Source organism: Bos taurus, chromosome 8, assembly GCF_002263795.3.
Source record: "Bos taurus isolate L1 Dominette 01449 registration number 42190680 breed Hereford chromosome 8, ARS-UCD2.0, whole genome shotgun sequence".
Taxonomy (NCBI): Eukaryota; Metazoa; Chordata; class Mammalia; order Artiodactyla; family Bovidae; genus Bos; species Bos taurus.
The window spans coordinates 77,973,394-77,994,201 of record NC_037335.1 but is presented as its reverse complement, the minus strand read 5'-3'; the positions used below and the strand labels follow the sequence as shown (position 1 = coordinate 77,994,201).

At 40.5% G+C, this 20,808-nt stretch overlaps 1 protein-coding gene across 6 annotated transcripts in view; it reads right to left on the bottom strand.

The window, feature by feature from the left end:
* NTRK2 (neurotrophic receptor tyrosine kinase 2) overlaps positions 1 to 20,808 on the bottom strand; it is a 411,482-nt gene that overhangs the window by 370,705 nt on the left and 19,969 nt on the right. For all 6 annotated transcript variants that reach the window (XR_003035866.2, NM_001075225.2, XM_010808129.4 and 3 more), the window contains exons 2-3: positions 4,247 to 4,321; positions 4,063 to 4,134 (exon numbers count right to left, since the gene is read on the bottom strand). Coding sequence is in view for 5 of the 6 variants with exons in the window: in NM_001075225.2 (NP_001068693.1) it covers positions 4,063 to 4,134; positions 4,247 to 4,321 (147 nt within the window). In the remaining variant the exon portion in view is untranslated. The remainder of the gene's footprint in view (positions 1 to 4,062; positions 4,135 to 4,246; positions 4,322 to 20,808) is intronic.

The following is a 20,808-nucleotide window of genomic DNA, read 5'->3' as shown; positions in this document are numbered from 1 at the left end:
TTCAAAAATAAAGAGCATCATGAATATTCTGAAATATTAACATGACACACAAAATTTTGAATGTTAACTGACTTTAATACATCCTAATCGAAAAGATAATACCTATTGATTAACTCCATGTGCTTGCTTCTAAATGACTTCCAAATAACCAAACAAAATTCACAATGAGAACAATAAAAACAAAATACCAGATAAACAAATAATATCTCAGATTTTGTCCAGAACAAATAGTCTAGCAACATATCATTTGAAGATTTGGACCATCCAGACAATGAAAATATGTGCTATTTGCGACTGAAAAATACTAACGAATTTACTGACATGTTTCAAATATATATATTAATAGTTTCATTTAATGAAACAGGAGTTTTAGTTTCCAGTGTTCCATGCCATGAGACCTTGAGCTGGGGAGTTCAAAGCGTTAATACTGCCAGCTGACTCCTGTGAATTTGTTTACTGGTCGAATTTATTTTAAAAGGGTGCAATGCTTGGGCCTCTAGACATGTGTTTAAATAAGTAACATGAATGTAAAACAAATATTAGCTTTTACAAAACAGCTGAGCCTTCAACAGTTTGCGATGAGCCTTTCAGTGTATGATTCCAGTTTAGCAAAGTGAGCACTGGGCTGAGAGTCAGGTAAATATGGGGGAGCTAAGAGGAGAGCAATCTTGGCCACACTGAGGCTAGTGTGTTGTATCCATCCCACAAAATCATGCGTCAGGGTCTCCTGGTATGTCTGGCCAGTTTCCTCCAGAGAGAAGTTAAGGACCAGGAGGAGCTAATATATGAACTAACACTAGTCAGTGGATGGATAAAGAAAATGCCACTTTGGCAGCTCATAATTCGAGAAGGCACATGGGCACTTCCAGCTTAATTCTGTATTGAGACTTCCTCTCATTCAAACTTCACTCACACCAAGATGCCCTCTTTCTTCTATGCTGGCATCTTTTCTCTTCACACTGAGTGTAAAGTGCTCACCCACATGAAAAAATAATCCAGAGGAAAGTTGTAAAATGTGCCCACATAAATCTTTTCTTTTGGAACGTGAATTACAAATGGGTTTCACTAGAGTATAATACATTGACAAGTTACTCTGTGTGTCTTCTCCACAGCCTGTGAGGCACACATGTTCCACAGCCTGTGAGGCACACATGTTTTCATCTTCATCACAAATCCCCATTATTCTGAAGGAAAAAAAAAAAAAAAAAAACCCTTATTTTCCTCCCAAGAAGAATGAGGAATGAGGACGCAAAGAAAGAGGACATACTCATTGTCACAGTTCCAGGTCAGCTAGCAAGCCAGCACAGGGGCAGCTGCCCTGTCGAGCTGCTAGCAGCACAGCCCAGAGCCGGGAACAAGATGAGTTTTATGAACCATACTTATTATTGGGGCCAAAAGCCAAAAGGGAGGAGGAGAGGAGGAAAAAAAATCAACAATCCTCTTACTGTTTGATTATAGAACTTGTGCAAAGGAGCTAATTAGCACCTCTGCAAAGCCCCTGGAAAACACAAATACTGGTTTTTCTCACAGTTTCTGAATTCTCGGGGACTGGGCAGGAATTAAAGGCACCTAGAAATAAACTCAGGGATCAGTCCTAGGGGGCTCCGGACAGTCAGCGTGGGCTACTAAATAAGCACAGTGTAGGAGAGGAATGATGAAATTAACAGACAGGATCCAGTCTGAATGTCCCTAAAGCCCAAAGTGAAACAGATGCTCCTATGAATATTTTTATTTTGTTGGGAAAACTCAGAGAGATAATCAGTATATCCCAGGGGTAGAGAGAAATAGCCTTTCATACACAGATCTTTATCAGCTCCCGTACAGTCATGGTGCTGGGAGTCAACTAAGGATGCTGCTCAGGAAATCAAGGAGAACACACCAGCACCCCGAGTTCTCAGTCATAGGAAGAGGTTGAGACCCAGACTCAACCCTTCCTCCCCGCCACTTCCTAAAGCCAACTGCTGAAATGAATTAGAAGCCTCTTTTGTCATGTGACTATCTGAAGCTTACTGACACTCTGACTTCTGTCTGAATATCAGCCTGACTTCATGCTGTCTTACCATTTGACAATCACCACAAATATCAGTAATGTTTGTAGTTTGATCAATAATTAGACTTCCCAACTGTTGGCTGTTAAAAAACTAGATTATGTCCATCTCCTTGGTTTCCTATTTTCAAATGACGCCTCTTTGGGAGACTTGGACAAATAATTGACTTTAGATAAGTATGTATGGCCCAGAGAATGCCTTTAAAGTCATCCTACCATATATCAGCCTAAAAAAAAATTACAAAAGGTGGCTTTCATTTTCATATAAATATCTTAGAACAAGGAAAGTAGGGAAAATAGAAGAGGCACAGTAGAGTCATAAATAAGTCTATTTGTAAAACCATAATTAACCATGTCCATGGGATTTTCCAGGCAAGAGTACTGGAGTGGGTTGCCATTTCCTTCTCCAGAATAATTAACCATAGCCCACTCTTTAGATCATAACGTCAGGGGAAGTGATGTAGTAAAATAGCCAGTAAAATGCAGTCATTGAGTAATTCAGGTCTATAGTCAGCAGTAATGAAAATACCAGTACATAACCACCAAGGTCATTCATTACACTTAAGTGACTGCATTAGAGCATTTCACCTTTTTCTTGTGTTCAACTTCTTCTCTCTTGTTTATGTTATCAAGGCCTACATAAAGACATCAAAATTTGTGCAGGCAAACCAACTACAGAGATGCTGCCAAAAAGCCTCTAAATGAAATGTGTTAATAAAGTTTCTTGGAGTTTTATCACCTTTCTCCAAAAGTTTTGCATTTAAATTCTACAGACTTTATTTTCAAATTGACTTCATCATTAATGCCACCTACGAAATATGAAGGCATTGTACTAGCTTGATGAAATTAAGGTTTTTCATAAGATCAACAAATCACCATGGAGTATCCAGGCAATCTACTCAAAGAGAATGATTTCTTTTATAGACTGGCCTGAGCAACAGTCAGGGAACTGTTCTACCCAAGACAAAGAAAGAGGACAAATGTTACAAGGGATGATTCTCTCATTATATGCAAAACACATTTTATTTTCTGTATTCTTACTAAAAGAACATAGCCATGATGAGCCCTGCATCAAAATTCTGCCACTTTCTATCTGGAGACCTGATTTTATTAATACGTTTATGAAATGGGACTCAGAAAGATCCTTCCTACCAACTGTTAGAAAAATCAAGTGAGATCAAGCAGTTAAGAATTCTGCAGGTAAACTATAGACTATGAAATATATAAGGTGTTGTTGCAGAGAACCTGCAAAGCACAAGAGCAACAGTCTTCCCACAGAAATTCCTACTGAAAACTTGGGGTGTGGGGGGTGACAATCAGAGCTTAAGGGTGGGTAATCCTCTGCTTCATGAAGAAACATCTTAGGACGGCCACACCTTATTGACTAAGTGCCATCGTCTAAGAGGATTTAACAGTAAACAACCTGAGTGATCCCACTGTCTTATTTCCATTTGACGTCAGTTGATATCACCCTGACTTCAGTGGAAGCCTTTGCTATTGTTACAATCGTCTGAACCTCTGGCATGTTTCATGATTGATTTTTCTCCACTTTTATCAATCACAGCAGATAGCTTTTGGAAAATGAAGGTTCAAAAGAGGACCTACTGTAGGAGAAAGTGCATGAGCAGTTTTTAGTTCCCTGTGAAGGCCAAGGCCAAGTCAGTTTCTTTCAATTCCACTAGTTTGATGTCTTCCAGGGAACATGTCATGAGTCCAAGGAAAAGAATCGAGAACGCTGTACAGGACATAGTTTTCACATCAGACTCCTTTCTGTTGGTCTATTGCTCCGTCCAAGATGGAAATGGCCCAGAAATTCATGAAAGGGAATAAGTAGGCTGTTCTAAGTACCCCTCTGAAGCTATTCAGAAATCAAAGCTAATGTTTCTAAGCTATTGTTGAAGCTATACTAACTTTTAAAAAGGAGATTTCTAGCTGGGAAAGGAGGAAAATAAACAGAGGAGGAAAACACTGAATAAATTGGGTCCTGGGAAGCAAAAGAATCAAGCTTTACTTACATGTGCTGTAAGTTGCTGTTTTTTAGGAATGCTTTATGAGCCACAGATTTTAATCCAGAATCCACAATGGTCCTAAGAAAGTACACAATGGCGTGAATGTTAGAACTAATGAACACCCGTCCCTCTGACTATTACAGAGCATAAAAAAGTTCTGATATAAGGTATGCAAGTTCTGAGTACTCACAGGTTTTTCAGTCCCACGTAAGCTTCAAGATCATCTTCGTTGATGATTTCTAATCTTTTCTGATTTGCAATGTAACTGCAAAAAAAGAGAAAAGAAAAACAGAGTGCAAACTCAAGACTCAATGCAGGAAATCCATAAAAATTAGGCAACTTCCATCCAACCTCACCAGACTGCTCAAGGTGATCCCTCCCCACCCACCTGGCCGCACTATTTATTTTAAATACAGCAAGGGGAGGAACACTGAGTGTGATCAAGGAGAAACCATGGTTGAGCAGGTTTCATATTCAATGACAGGACCATCGGGTTTCTTATTAAATTTTTATCACTCTTTCAACTAACAAGTTCAGTTTGCCTCTCCACTCAAGGTATCCCCTGGATACAGAGGTGAAAATAACTTATAAATGCATCCACTACCTCTCAAAAGCGTTTCAATCTGTGACAGCCACAGGGATGCTGGCACCACCACACACAGGACAAGTCACATCTGTGCTCACCTTCCAAGAGTAGCAGTCCCTCCTTCTTTTTACCTCCAGAAACACTGAAGCAGATTCCCCTCCCCCTTTCTCTCCTTTCATCCCTTCCTCCAAACCCTCTCTTCTCCTGGCCCAGGATCCACTCTTTCTGCTTTTGTCAGTAATGAAACGAAATTTTCCTTTCAGGAGCCACATTTCACGAACCCCACATTGCCCTCGTGTACTCTCTGTAGAGGGGCTTTCCACATGATGCTAGTGGTAAAGAGCCTGCCTGCCAAAGCAGGAGACTTAAGAGATGTGGTTTCATTCCCTGAGTTGGGAAGATTCCCCTGGAGGAGGGCACGGCAACCCACTCCAGTATTCTTGCCTGGAGAGTCCCATGGACAAAGGAGCCTGGTGGGTTACAGTCCATAGGGTCACAAAGAGTCAGACACGACTGAAGCAACTTAGCACATATGCATGCAGGCACACGCTCACTCTCTGTAGAAACCTCTTCCCCATCTGCCAGTCCTTCACATACAGGAGTAGACAGGTAATGCTGGTTGCACAGAGAGCCCATCCCCCTGGCTATGACTGGCTTAGAAATGTGCTGTAACCTTGACTGGACTAATGAGAAGCTTCCCTAAAATCAAAAGATGAATGCTTTGACAATGCCTTTTTCTTTCTCTGGGATCTTAGCTGAAAGATTACACAGGCTTGGGGATTCCATGAGAAATATTTCTACCACAGGGAAAGGTAATGTTCAAGAATGAAGTCAGCACACAGGAGGAAAGACAGCTAAGAGATAAAAAGAGAGACAGAACTCTGAAAATGCCACTTAAAGCATTTGGATCCACTTGTCTCTGAGGTTAGTTTTCATAAAGAAAGTTTGATCTGAAATTTCTGTCACTTGCAACCAGTAAAGTCACCGGTAATATAAACACAAAGCTATCAAACCTATTACCATGGAATTACCCTGTGCTGAAGTTATCTGAGCATCTGTCTATTCACTTTTCTTAGATCATGACCTCTTTTTGAAGATAGGTGGATCCTGTTTTGTAATTCTTAACATGCACCATGGGGCTTCCCTTTTAGATCAGTTGGTAAAGAATCTACCTGCAATGCAGGAGACCCAGGTTCAATTCCTGGGTTGGGAAGATCCCCTGGAGAAGGAAATGGCAACCCACTCCAGTATTCTTGCCTGGAGAATCCTATGGACAGAGAAGCCTGGCAGGCTACAGTCCATGGGGCTGCAAGAGTTGGACACGACTTAGCAACTAAACCACCACAACATGCACCATAGCATCTAACAAAGCACCTCGTACAAAGCAGGTCTTCAAAGATGAAGGGTGGACAGACAGATGGAGGGATAGAAGAATGAATGGGCAACACTTGGAGCTCCATAGACACTCCAGGAAGTTGTATTAGAATGGATTTCCCTTTCTTTTTCAAAACATTTAAGATATATAACATCCCAATTAAGACACTGAAAACAAATATGTAACCCTACTGTTAACAACATTAATTAAATGAGAAAAATAATAGCCAATGAGGGAAAAGATATAGCATCTATAGGTCCCTTCTGCTCAATCCAAAAGAAGGAAAAAGATATCAAAATACATGGTAACTATTTGGACACCCATTTTTAGACGATAAATGTTAGAAATAAAATAAAACACCTATTTTTAGAAAACAAACTTTAGAAATAAAATAAAAAGGTTCTGAGAGAACCAAACCACACCAAAGAGAAATAATTTTAAAAGGACCCACAAACACTTTGTCTCCTGTTACATAAGAAAGCAACACCAGGCGACGTCCAAGACGGGAGCATCTTCTGCTCAAAGAGTGAGGCTCTCCCCAGTACCGGGAGCCTGGAACATAACAGACTTGCAGGAAGGATTCACTCCCTTCTTTGCTTCTTCACACAGAAAGAAACATTTTAAGACTCCACCCTAATTACCAAACAACAGTTTTTAACATGAGTTTTTATGAGATATTTCAAAATTACCACACTTTAGATATTTTTTCCCCAAGATTTTCAATCCACTAACATTTTCCAGTAAAAACCATAGTAACCTCCTTCTTCCAAATCACTTCCCAATAAAAAACCACATTCCAGAGAGCCCTATATTTTAATGCTTTTTTCATGCATTTGGCAGAAGAAAAGGACAAACGATGTAGGCAAGGCTTCCTTCAGGGTCACAACCAGGATTCCAGGGAACTTGTTCCCTCCTCACAGCTGAGCCGGCATGGTGGCTGTCACTGTTCTGAAATCTTCAGATTCTTCAGCTCTCTCTGCCTGCCTCGTCACTGACTGCATCAGGGCTTGACACTCAGGAGGTATTAATCAATGTCTGTGGCACAAAGCATTAATGTTTACCTTTTCCTTTAATTATTTATGCCCTTTATTTTACTGTTATTTCATTTTCATCAGATTTCCAATTTATAAACTCCCCACTTAGGCCTGGTGGGCTGCCGTCTATGGGTTCGCACAGAGTTGGACACGACTGACGCGACTTAGCAGCAGCAGCAGCAACAACACTTGTATTCAATAAAATACAATGAGCTAAACATAAAAACAAAAGGCACTGAAGAAAGAAAAGCCAGGGAAGAGATATCAGTGAAGCTAGGAACTGGGTTTAAAATATATATTTTGGGTTAGCGAAAAAGTTCATTGGGGTTTTTCTATACAAGCTAATGGAAAAACCCAAATGAACTTTTTGGCCAACCCAATATTTGCTGGAAAAGGACCACAAGCTTAATTCTAAGCTTTCCAGTGACCAATGCCCAGGAAGAGAAGAAAAAGAAGATACATTTAGTCAATGGTAAATTTACAGTGATCATGAGATGAAAAATAAGTCAGATGTTAGGCAATACATAACTCTTCTTGAATCTAAGACAAGACAGAAGATTTTGCTGAAAACCATCAAAAAAAAAGTGAAATTATGAAAAGTGGTCACTGGAGAATATTCTTCCACTGTGGAGGCAGGAATGCCAGATAAAGAATGGATTTTCCTCCTGGTCAAATGGAAAAAAATCAACAGAAGAGCTGGATGCAAAAGTCAGCAAGTGCCCCTGTGGATGCCAAGAATTCTCTGTCGTAAGTTACCATCTGCACAGATGCCCACAACATAGCTGTAGGCCAGAAACTGCTCATGAAATCTACCCCTTAAGAAACATTTTTTTAGGTACCATTAAGGAGGAATCATAGACTGGAAGCCAATAAAGTTAATAACAAACAATTCACAGAGGGGAACACCAACAGTCCAGGAACATATGAAAAGCTGCTCACCCCTCAAGGAATCTGAAATGCAAACTAAAATAACATGGACTTACCATTCCTTTCCTGCTAGCTGGACACAATGTTTAAAAGCTGACTATATAAAGCATTTCTAAGGATCAGTTAGTTTTCTCACATTGCTCGGGGGAGCATAAACTGACACAACCACTTTGAAGAGTAATTTGCCAGTATCCTAGAAAATTCTACATCACACGCTTTATAGAGTCCAGCAATTCCATTCTAGGTTTTCATCTGAGAACCACATGAGGAGAAACATATGCAAGAATATTCACTTGTAATACAGTCAGAATAAAAAGCTGGAAACAGCCCAAGGGTCCATCAATTAAGAAACAATAAAATGAGGTGTGTTAAGCTGGATTGAACCAGATCTTCATATTTGAGCAGAAAGAAATCTTCATGCTAAGTGAGAAAAAAAATAAGCAAAATTTCAGACTGATATGTGCTTATAATATAAAACAATTGATGTGAACTTTTAAAAAGACACAGCAAGGGGGGTGGAGGGATAAATTGGGAGACTGAGCTTCACATATACACACTACTATATATAAAATAGATAACTATTAAGTACAGAGAACTTTACTTAATACTCTGTAATGACCTATATGAGAAAAGAATCTAAAAAAGAGATGATATATGTGTATGAATAACAGATTCACTGTGATGTACAGGAGAAAGTAACATAACATTGTAAATCAACTATACTCTAAAAAAAATTTTTTTTAAGCAAAACAATAAAATGACATAAAACAATACTACATAGTGAGGGATATTTGTAAAGTATAAAAAGAGGAATGCAAGGAAAGTCATCTTGGGAAAGCAGAATGGGTTTGGGTCAGGAATAAAGAAACAGAAACTGTTAAACTATTTTATTAAACTATTTCTTTTCTTAAAAGAAAAATGCCTTTGTAACAAAAAAGACAAAAATATTTAAGTATCAGTTCTGAATATAAGCACCTGAAGTTACTGTTATGTCATTACACTTTTATGAATTTTTTAAGTGTATGAAGAAAAAAGAAAGAAAGGAGGAAGGAAGGGGAGGAAGGAAGGAAGAAAGGGAGAAAGGGGGGAAAGAAAGAGGGAGAGACAGAGACAGAGAAAGCCACAAGAGAAATGACCACAGGGAAGATGAACTCCAGGGCTTCTCAGTTACTAGGTGACCAAACACACTTGGGCTCGAGTCCCTGGTTCCTTGGACTACCCAAAACCAAACCTTCTAAAAGCCTTCTGCTCCCTGCCCCTGAGCTCCTGGATGGGACCAGAAGACTAAGAAGCATGCTGGGCTGCCCCCTACTGGTGACTTTCACGTGCCTCCACCAGGTTCTTGGCAACACCAGGTCTTCTGAGCTCTGCCCTCTCATCACTCCCACTAATCAGAAAAGCAGCAGCTACAGAGACTAACCTAGGGTTAGGAAGGAGGGAGGAAGGGCCAGGCTAGGGCAGACAGCTGAGAGACGCATGGAGAGGCAGTGAGGCAGACTTCCAAGAAAACCTTTTCCTGTCACTCCAGTCAAAGTGATGTCCAACTCTGAGGGCTCTTTACTGAGCTAAGCTTTGCTTAATAGAAGTTTCAAGAAGGGTTTCACCGTCAACAAAGCAGTGGAAAGGCCCAGCATTTTGCTACACACCTTTCTCTTGCTGACAACCCCTAGCTCTTCTGGCCCGTGCCTACCGGTCTGGAAAGCTAAGGTCCCAGGGGCTTTAAGGCAGAAGGCCTCCCCCTAGAGCCCATGCCCCAGCATTCCCTTGAATGCAGACAAGCTTTCCAGCTTCTGTCTTTCCAACCTGCAGATGCTGCTGCCTTAGCTCTCTCTCTCTTCTTAACTTTTTGGTTTATATTGGAGTATATGCTAAAGGTGAAAGAGAAGAGTGAAAAAGCTGGCTTAAAACTCAACATTCAACAAATGAAGATCATGGCATCCAGTCCCATCACTTTATGGCAAATAGATGGGGAAAAAGTGGAAGCAGTGACAGATTTTATTTTCTTGGGCTCCAAAATCACCATGGACAGTGACTGCAGGCATGAAATTAAATCAGAAGGCAAGCTATGATAAACCTAGACAGCATATTAAAAAGCAAAGATATCACTTTGGCGACAAAGGTCCATCTAGTCAAAGGTATGGTTTTTCCAGTAGTCATCATGGAAGTGAGAGTTGGACCATAAAGAAAGTTGAGCACTGAAGAATTGATACCTTCAAATTGTGGTACTGGAGAAGACTCTTAAGAGTCCCTTGGATGGCAAGGAGATCAGACTAGTCAATCCTAAAGAACATCAACCCTGAATATTCACTGGATGGACTGATGCTGAAGCTGAAACTCCAATACTTTGGCTGCTTGATGCATAGAGCCAACTCACTAGAAAAGACCTTGATGCTGGGAAAGATTGAAGGCAAAAGGAGACGAGGGCAGCAGAGGATGAGATGATTAGATAGCATCACTGATTCAACGGACGTGACTCTGAGCAAACTCTGGGAGATACTAAAGGACAGGGAATCCTGGTGCACTGCAGTCCGTGATGTCACAGAGAGTCAGACACAACTTAGTGACTGAAAAACAACAACAACATAGCCGACTGACAATACTCTGATAGTTTCAGGTAGACAGCAAAGCAATTCAGCCATACATATATATGTATCCATTCTCCCCCAAGCTCCCCTTTAAGGACAGTAGGCAGCCTTTGAATAGTGACAGAGACTTTGTGGATTTAGATGCTTAAATTTGATACTCCTTAAGAATTTCTACCTTTTACCTCCTTGACCTCAAAGTCCTCTGGCTCAGCCCTCCATCTGCAATGTGTGCAAAATCCTCGCTGGCCTTTGACCATTCTGTTTTGCCCAAATATGCCTTTCTCCTTTACCAAATCTCTCTCTACAACTCCTTCTTGGACCTCATATTAAGAGGGTTGTTTTCTATTGTTGATGTTTACTTTCACTACATCCTGAGACCACTATCTACCACCCTAAAAGTTGGAACTTCTCAATGAATTCACCTGAAACTATTCTGTTGTTGTTTAGTCGCTGTCTAACTCTTTCGTGACCCAGTGGATTATAGCCCACCAGACTCCTCTGTCCTTGAGATTTCCCAGGCAAGAATACAGGCAAGAATACTGCCCTTTCCTTCTCCAGGGATCTTCCTGACCCAGGGATCAAACCCACATCTCCTGCATTGGCAGGGGGATTCTTTACCACTGAGCCACCAGGGAGCCCCAGAACTAATCTAGGCCCCTCCAATATCTGAGATACTTCCTGATTTACAAGCAACATCAAAAAGGCTTTTTCTCAATCAGAACATTTTTATTCCATCAGTTGGCAAGCATTTTTTTTTAGCTTTTATTTTCCTTCTTAACTTCATAATTAAGAATTAGAGGGAATGGAGATACATTTTGTACCCACCACGGTATTTTTCTACTAACCTATATAACTCTCCTACTAAATTGTTAACTCCTCAAATGGAAGAGTGTTACTCATCAAACAGTTGCATGTCCATTTCCTAACTGAGAGCTAATTCTCATGGAATACTGGCTGACTTAAAGCAATCAATCTGACCTCCACATTCCCCAGTGGAGTTTTTATTATCTCATTGGAATGACAAGACATATATACACTATAAACATTAAATGAAGATTGTGATAATAGGAGACTTCCCTGGTGGCACAATGGTTAAGAATCCATCTGCCAATGCAGGAGACCCAGGTTTAATCCCTGGTTCTGGAAGATCCCATATGCTCTGGAGCAACTAAACCTGTGCACCACAAGTACTGAGCCTAACTTCTCAAGCCGGAGAACAGTAACTACTAAGTCCTTGTGTCCAACTATTGAAGCCTACGTGCACGGCACAATTAAATTTAAAAAAATTGTGATAATAGAAAATAAATTCATTTGTCATACAGAAAACATGGAAACAAAGTAATGACTGGAACAGAAGACAGCCAATTTTGAAAGCAAAATTTGTCCTATCTAGAAGCAAATTTAGATCACAAACATACAACCTAGTCAATCTAAATACTCATTAATTTTTCGTAAATGATAAAAACTAACTGCCCTCGGAAGATGAGCATTTATTTGCCATCTCGGTCTCAGAAATGTTACAGCTAGAAAGAATCTTCAGATCCAGCTGTTCTTGACCTTGAGGGGGTGATGCTCCTGAAGGTCAGTGCTCACTGCCACAGCATCTGATGAGCAGAAGAGATGTTTCTGAGCAGAGGTGAAGCAGCTGCACCGCAAGGGCAAGTGAAAGAACCTACAAGATATGACTGGGCAGTGAAGGCTTCCATAAGGTCAGTCCTTGAAGGGCCCCCAGAAAGTCAACAGGTAAAGAATGCAAATGTAAGCAAAGCCCACACTATTTGCCATTTTACTCTGTTTCATCACCAAAGCTTCTCCAGCCTCAATGTGACATCCAGGGCCCTAGGCCTAACAAAAAGTTCATAGCTGGCTTTTCGGGAAAAAAAGAGAGAGAGAGAGAAATTTAGGAAAAATTCACAGAAACATTTTTGAACTACAATTTCCTAGAAAGGATACTCATCCCATTTGAAAATATTTCACATTGGCTTTAACAACCTATCAAATAATTCCTCCAGGCAACCTTTCCAAGTAACAAAGAGTGGTTTCTAATGCATCTTTTCTTCCTGTGTATTAGCTTAACAGCAGTATCACTCCAAAGCAAAATATCCCTTTACCTTAGACTTTGTTTGGAGAAGGAAATGGCAGCCCACTCCAGTATTATTGCCTGGAGAATCCCCATGAACAGAGGCACCTGGCTGACAACAAGTCCATGGGATCAGAAAGAGTCGGACATAGACTATGTTAGCTAAACTGTACTTTGGCAATATATCAAAAAGAAATAGAAATAGCAGTGAATATTTCTAATGGTCACTCTTCAAAATGGAATCATTTCCCAACACTCTGGTGACCCCCATCCCACCCCACCACATAAATAAGTAGTCAAGCTAATAAAAGTAGATAAACTCAAATTTCACAAGAGATTGTGATATGAGCTAAGGCTTACAGCCATGGGGTGAGGCATTTCAACTCTGATTGGATCCTTTCTGCCGTAAGCTATTCATCACAGGTAATACGATGGTGCTTTAAAAAAAAAAAAAATTGCCCCTTGGGCTTCCTGGTGGTCCAGTAGTTAAGAATCCACCTTGCAAAGCAGGGGACACTGGTTCAATTCCTGGTTCAGGAAGATCCCACATATCATGGGGCAACCAAGCCCCTGCACCACAATTACTGAGCCTGTGCTCTAGAGCCCAGGAGCCACAACTACTGAAGCCGCGTGCCCTAGAGCCCATGCTCTACAACAAGAGAAGCCACCGCAATGAGCAGCCCACATACCACAACTAGAGAACGGCCCCCACTCTCCGAAACTAGGGAAAACCCGCATGAAGCAATGAAGACCCAGTGCAGCCAAAAATAAATAAATAAATATTTAAATAATTGCCCTTGTTCCCTGAATCCACAATAGGGTAGCTTTAGTTTCTCAGCAAACTGCTAAGAAGGAGCTTTGAAGATCAGTCCATGATGAGCCAAAGCAGGATTCAAAAGAAGACTTTCTCACTCCTTCAATCCAATCTTCACAGAGGGTCCACTACCCTACCTGTGACAACATGAATGCAGAGAATACCAAGTAAGCAGGCTCAGAACCTGAATTCCAATAGCCAGCCTAATAACACAAGCTGATTAGCATCAGCACGTCTATGTTTTTGACCAAGGGCATAGAAGTAGCCCCAGTAATTCTTCTTGATAGAATGCTGTGTGCTGGACACTGGGGTATCCGTGGGTGTCTCACTTAACCTAGCAAAGCTACCAGAAGAGCACTATGATTTTTTTTTCTGCTTTTTGGAAGAGGAAACCAAGGCCCAAGCTTGCCAGGTCACATCCCCAAGGTCACACGGCTGCCAAAACAGGATTTGAACCCAAATCTACCTGCCTCTGAATTCTAAGCTCAGAGCCACTGTATCACACTACTAGGACCATTAACTTGTAAATCCTTCACCTACAACAAGATATAATTTCTAAAGTTTCTACAAAATGGTCCTTTGCAAATAATCACAGCCTGAAAACAACAGTCAATGAAAAGGAATGAGGACATTTTACAGGATGCTGTCATGCATTATATCTACATAGAGGTAACAGGAGATAAATAAAATATCTTCTCAGATTTTTACACAATGCCAAGCTCTGAGAACTGCAGCTTCCTAGAATAGCCTAAATTCCTTGGGAATTTAAGAATTCAAGTGCCTGTGGAGAGCATGTAAAGAAAACAAAACCCTCCTACACTGCTGGGGGGAACGCAAATTGGTGCAGCCACTATGGAAAGAGTATGGAGGTTCCTTAAAAAACTAAAGATAGAACTACCATATGTTCCTGCATTCCCACTCCTGGATATATATCCTGAAGAGACAAAAGATCTAATTCAAAAAAATACATGCACCCCAATGTTCATAGCGGCCCTATTTGCAATACCTAAGTTGCAATAATATTAGGCAACTACCTAAGTGTCCACTAGCAGATAAATGGACAAAGATGTTAAATATATATACATGCACGCACACACACACACACACATATATATATATACAAACATATATATGTAGGGAGGCTTCCCACATGCCACTAGTGGTAAAAAACCCACTTGCCCATGCAGGAGATATAAGAGATGTGGGTTCAATCCCTGAGTTGGAAAGACCCCTGGAGAAGAAAATGGCAACCCACTCCAGTATTCTTGCCTAGAGAACCCCATGGACACAGGAGCCTAGCAGGCTACGGTCCATGGGGTCGCAAAGAGCCAGACACAACTGAGCAACTAACACTTTTCACTTTCCCGGGTGGCTCAATGTTAAAGAATCTGCCTAATGCAGGAGACATAGGAGATTCGGGTTTGATCGCTGTCAGGAAGATTCCCTAGAAAAGGAAATGGCAATCCACTTCAGTATTCTTGCCCAGGAAATCCCATGAATGGAAGAGCCTGGTGGGCTTCAGTCCCGGGAGTCACAAAGAGTCGGACAGGACTAAGCAACTGAGCATGTGTGCATGCATATATATGGGCTATTACTCAGCCATAAAAAAGAATGAAATAATGCCATTTGCAGCAATATGGATGGACCTAGAGATTATGATACTAAGTGAAGTCAGAGGAAGACAAATATTGTGATATCACTTATATGTGGAACCTTAAAAATAATACAAATGAATGTATATTCAAAACAGAAACAAACTCACAGACTCAGAAGACAAACTTACGGTTAACAAAAGGGAAAAGCAGAGGGATGAATTAGGAGTAGGGGATTAACAGATGTACATTACCATATATAAAATAAATGACAGAAATTTACCATATAGCACAGGGAACTATATTCAATATCTTGTAACAAACTATTAATATAATGGAAGAGAATTGGGAAAAATAATAAAGATATACATATATATATGTGTGTGTGTGTGTGTGTGTGTGTGTGTGTGTATAACCAAATCACTTTGCTGTATACCTGAGACCAATACAATATTGTAAACCATATTTTTTAAAAATTGAAGTGCCTGGAAAATAATGTGTAGTGTAAGGGATAAACAAGCCCCACTAGCTTCACCTCTCACCAGTCATATGACCTTGGGCAAGTCCCTACACCTCAGTCTCCTTGTTTATAAAACAGAATAATAAGAATACCTGCCTCAGGGAGTTGTTAGAACTATGAGAAATCTGCCCAAGCCACATATAAGGACCTCAATTAATGCTAATTATTAACAATGAGCAGAAGCCTGGGGCCCAGGGGCCAGCTTGGTCACTAACCAGCTGATGAAATGAATTTCAACCTACCTCCAGTGCCCACATCCATGGAGGTGGAAATTTGGGCTTGATAATGTCTCAGTTCCCTTCAGCATTCAAATTATAAGAAAAACTTCAGCAACATATTATGAAGGAAAAATATCTCGGGTTCCTCTCTGAGTGTTTATATAGAACTTTTCTTATCCATTTCTATCAATGGAGTGATTCCCAAAAAGAAACACTGCAATTTGTGACCAGAAAAATTAATTACGGAAAAATACCTTACAGCTAAATTTCTATCTAAAACATATCAGTCTCCAGCAAAAAAATATAAATTTGACTTAAACTAAATAATAGCCTCCTATGAAAAGTTAAGGTTAGACCCCAGCCTACAAATACGTGTCACGTAAACCTTAAACCAGAGGGTGAGAAGAGTGTCAATATAATTAAAATAAATAAATTCTGTTTTTAGCTGCTAGCTTTCCAAAATGGGAAGATTTCCCATTTAAAAAAATCTGAATTTCCATATTCTCTTAAAGAGCCAGAAGGTCTTTCAAACTAGACTAGCATTTCTTTCTGGCAACCTTCACAGCGAGCATTGCCACTGGGGTTCTGGGGCACATTTCCAGTTGGTCACAGTCCATCTTCAGCTATTTCACTGGCTCATGGAAAGATTTAATGACACTGATTTAATTCTTGCTTGTAATTTCCTCTGAGACATCAAACTTCCAACTTTTCTCCTACACTGGTATGTCATCTCCATGCACAGAGATCCTTACAATGAGTCTCATCAGATAAAATGACACAGAGACCACAATAAAAATACCTCCTAAAAGACTGTTCTATACATCAGTGTCTCTTTTATGGGGAGGGAGAAGGGAGGAGGGAGGAGGGTTCAGGATGGGGACACGTGTTTACCTGTGGCGGACAGGTGGCGGATTCATATTGATATATGGCAAAACCAATACAATATTGTAAAGTTAAAAAATTAAATTAAAAAAAATGCCTCCTGTTTTTGAAGAAGTTACTTCTACCTGTTCCAGAACCTTTAGAAACTTCTTCTGTTGTTTTAAAAACTTAACTAATACGGACACAGACATAAGCCAAGTATAACTTTATACTATTCTTGGTACAAAGGTAAAAAATCCCCAAGAGGAGCAAGAGACATGTTTTTCTTGACCAAAAAATGGTTTTTCTTCCCATTTATTTACCATTTCACATTAGTTCTCAGATCTTTCAGTAGATCATAATAACCTGCCATAGCAAACCTGAGGAGACAAGTACTAAATGTGTACCACGGCACAGTTTTGCCATGTCAGATGAAGAGCTCTGGGACAGAAATGGTCCTGATACAGAACCGCCATCAAGAAAGAGGCATACGTGATACTGGAGCCAAGATTTTTATTTCAGACAGGTGTACTCTCATATTGGTCCATGTGAAAGTGAAAGTGTTAGCTGCTCAGTCTTGTCTGACTCTTCTGACCCCATGAACTATAGCCTGCCAGGCTCCTCTGTCCATGGAATTCTCCAGGCAAGAATATTGGAGTGGGTAACCATCCCCTTCTCCAGGGAATCTTCCTGACCAAAGGATCAAACCCAGTTCTCCTGGATTGCAGGAAGATTCTTTACCATCTGAGCCACCAGGGAAGCCCTTGGTCAATATTAAACCACCAGGAATACAAGTCAGCTCACTGGGTCACTCAGGGTACACTCTTCAGTTAATTTATCCTGGCAGACCCATGAGAGGCCATCCCTCTTGAGGGTGGGGGCACCCCAGGAGCCTGAGAGGACTTTTCGTCTGGCTGGGAAGCCGTCTGGTCACACCTGCTCTGAACAGTTTCCAGGCTAAAATCATCTCTGCTGGGCTCTGTGGGTGGATCTCTGTGGTCTCTATCAAGCATCTGTCCACGTTCCGAGGCTATCACAGCACTGCTTCCCCAGGCAAGCCTGGATCTGCCTGCTGGTACCTTGGTAGCTCATCTTGTCCGCAGACAGGGTGGCTTCCACCTGGATGGGCACACAAGTTGGGCTGCTTGGTCTTGTGAAAGGATGTCAGCCCCACCATCTGTTTGTCTGGCTTCCAAAGAGAATGAATCTGGCTTTAACCAGGAACAGAGTAACATTTTCCAAGTCTAGTCAGAGGGGACAACTTCAGATCATCTGCAGTCCTGCTTCCACCCTTGCCTGGCTCAGCAAAGGGGATGAGGGGATGGGTAACTAAGACCCTGCATTGTTTCAGTTTTATAATTACAGTACTGGGAGATTAAATTCTTGGACCACTTTAGTGTCCTTGCAGAACGGATGCCCTTGTCATTGCCCCCAACTTTCACTGACTTTCTCAGTAAGAAGAAAATGAAATTTGCACTTTTCATAAGAGCTGTGAATTGCATCACTCATATTCCCTGTAAAAGAAACTCTTTTCAGAACATACTGCCAGACAGAGCTATGTTCCTGCAGAATTAGTAGGCATTCTCCCCGCTAATAATGAGCTTCTCTTCTCACTGCCAATAAGTTGAGGACAAATGTTGTGCTCAGTTACAGCAACTATATCAACTGTTAAGAGTTAGTTGCAGTTCTTGTCTCTTTTTTTTTCCCTCACTCCTCTCTCTCAGTTTTATCTTATTAACCCTATTGTGTAAAATAATCATCAGTTATTCAAATACTAGTGATACGTTGATTAATTGTGACATTTCCTATATTTATTATTCAATATATGGTTGCCATTATGATCAATATGCTGGTACAACAGCATCATTTTATAGTTTTCAAAAAATGAACTAGAAAATCACTTAATCTATGATTTTTTGTGTTTTTCAAAATGACTATCTACAAAAAGTAAAATCTTGCAATTCCAATCCAACACAAAATTATCTTTTCCCCAAATTATCTCTTTTCCTCTTTTCCCATTATTTCGGGTCAATCAAGCTTTCATTGATGAATAGTGTAAAAAAACTTCCGATGATTAGCCCAGGACTTAGGAATTCTAAAAAGCATTCACGTCAGCACAAATCACAGCATGGTACACTTCTGAAAGCTCCTGGCCTCCGATCAGGTCAAATCATTCCACAGGAAGAGAATTTGGGGAACTAATATTTCTGCTCTAACTTTCAGATAGATCAAACGTGGCACAGGGGAAAACGAGCATCAAGCATAATGTCAAGAAAAAAGAATGATTCAAGTGGTAAAATTTTAGGATTTCTGTGAAGGTCTGTTTTGATTTCGGCACAATTTTTCAGCCCACTTTATAGGCTGTGGGAGTAAGGTGAGTGATAGAATGCGAAAAACACTTCCAATCTTGCCTTTACTGGTTTCACTTCACATGTGAACCTTTAGTGGCTTTTATAGAAGGTTAGAGATTATTTTCTTTGGAGTTAAACTACAAAGATATTGGTGAAAAGGGATTCTAGTCATAATCGGCCATGTAAAGCCACAATAAAGAGAAGCCATTCTACAGAAAGGAAGTGTGAGTGCATCGAAAAGTCCTAAACAAATCTCTTATAGAGACATTTAATTCAAGGAATATATCATAGCTAGAAAAGATGCATATTTTGGAGGTACTTAAAGAATCAAATACATGGAGATGGAAAGTAGAATGCTAGCAGTTGGGGGAGAGGAATGGGCAGTTGTCATTCAGTGGGTACAGAATTTCAGTTTTGCAGATGAAAAGAGTTGTGGATTTTGGTAGTAGTGTTGGTTACACAATAATGTGAATGTACTTAAAGATACAAACTGTACATCTTAAATATGTTAAGATGATATATTCTGTTATGTATATTTTACCAGAATTTTAAAACAAAGAAAAAAAGAAGGAATATATTCTGTAAGGTCTTGCAATTAAAAATGAGAAAGACAGTGAAAAGAAAAAATGGAATACAAATTGATTGATAACCTCCAGAGACCATGGAAACTATTGTAAACAATCTTATATATAAAACGGACCAGGACGATTGGTGAAAACAAAGTTTCAGAACCAAGATCATGACCTAAGTCATAGAAGTTAAATCTGACCCATCACTGCTCAGCACACAAATGTCCAGTATCCCAATCAGCTGAGCGCACCAAGATGGAACCATGCACACCAGGGAAAGGGTATACAGAGGTTCCAATAAGAAGAACCAGCACCCTTTTACATCCTCTCTCCTAAACCCAGCAACTTTCCAGTGCCACACTCAAGTCAGATTCTTTTGCTTTTCTGTCCTTCCTGAAACCTATAAAGTCTGCTGCTGCTGCTGCTGCTGCTGCTAAGTCGCTTCAGTCGTGTCCGACTCTGTGCAACCCCATAGATGGCAGCCAACCAGGCTCCCCCATCCCTGGGATCCTCCAGGCAAGATCACTGGAGTGGGTTGCCACTTCCTTCTCCACCTATAGAGTCTACTCTCCTTCAAAACACAGTTGAGGATAGCCACACAATGAAAATAAAAACAGACAGCCAAGCTCTAACTATGTGTTATGCACAAGTGCAATCGTTTTACATGCATCAGCTCATTTTCACCTCACAGAAACCCCATGAGAAAGGTTCTATTATTGTCTCCTTTTACAGATTGGGAAACTGAGACTGCAAGGCCTCTATTTAACTAGTCCAAAGTAGCAGGACAGACGAACCTCCGAATAAGGCTCTTAACCCTCCAAGTCATCCTGCCTCATAACCTCTGTGATTCCCAACACAAATTTCCAAAGAAAAAGAAATATTAATTTGTTGATCCATCTAAGCATGGCTATTGATACATTCAGCTATTTTTCAATTTAGAAAAAATATATAATGAGAAAAGAAACATTTTAGGCACAGTTTTCACAATTCCAGGATCCTCCTAGGGTACCACTAAAAAGAATTATCCAGCCATAAAGAGCAGAGACATTACTTTGTCAACAAAGGTCCATCTAGTCAAGGCTATGGTTTTTCCAGCAGTCATGTGTGGATGTGAGAGTTGAACTATAAAGAAAGCTAAGCGCCAAAGAATTGATGCTTTTGAACTGTGGTGTTGGAGAAGACTCTTGAGAGTCCCTTGGACTGCAAGGAGATCCACCCAGTCCATCCTAAAGGAGATCAG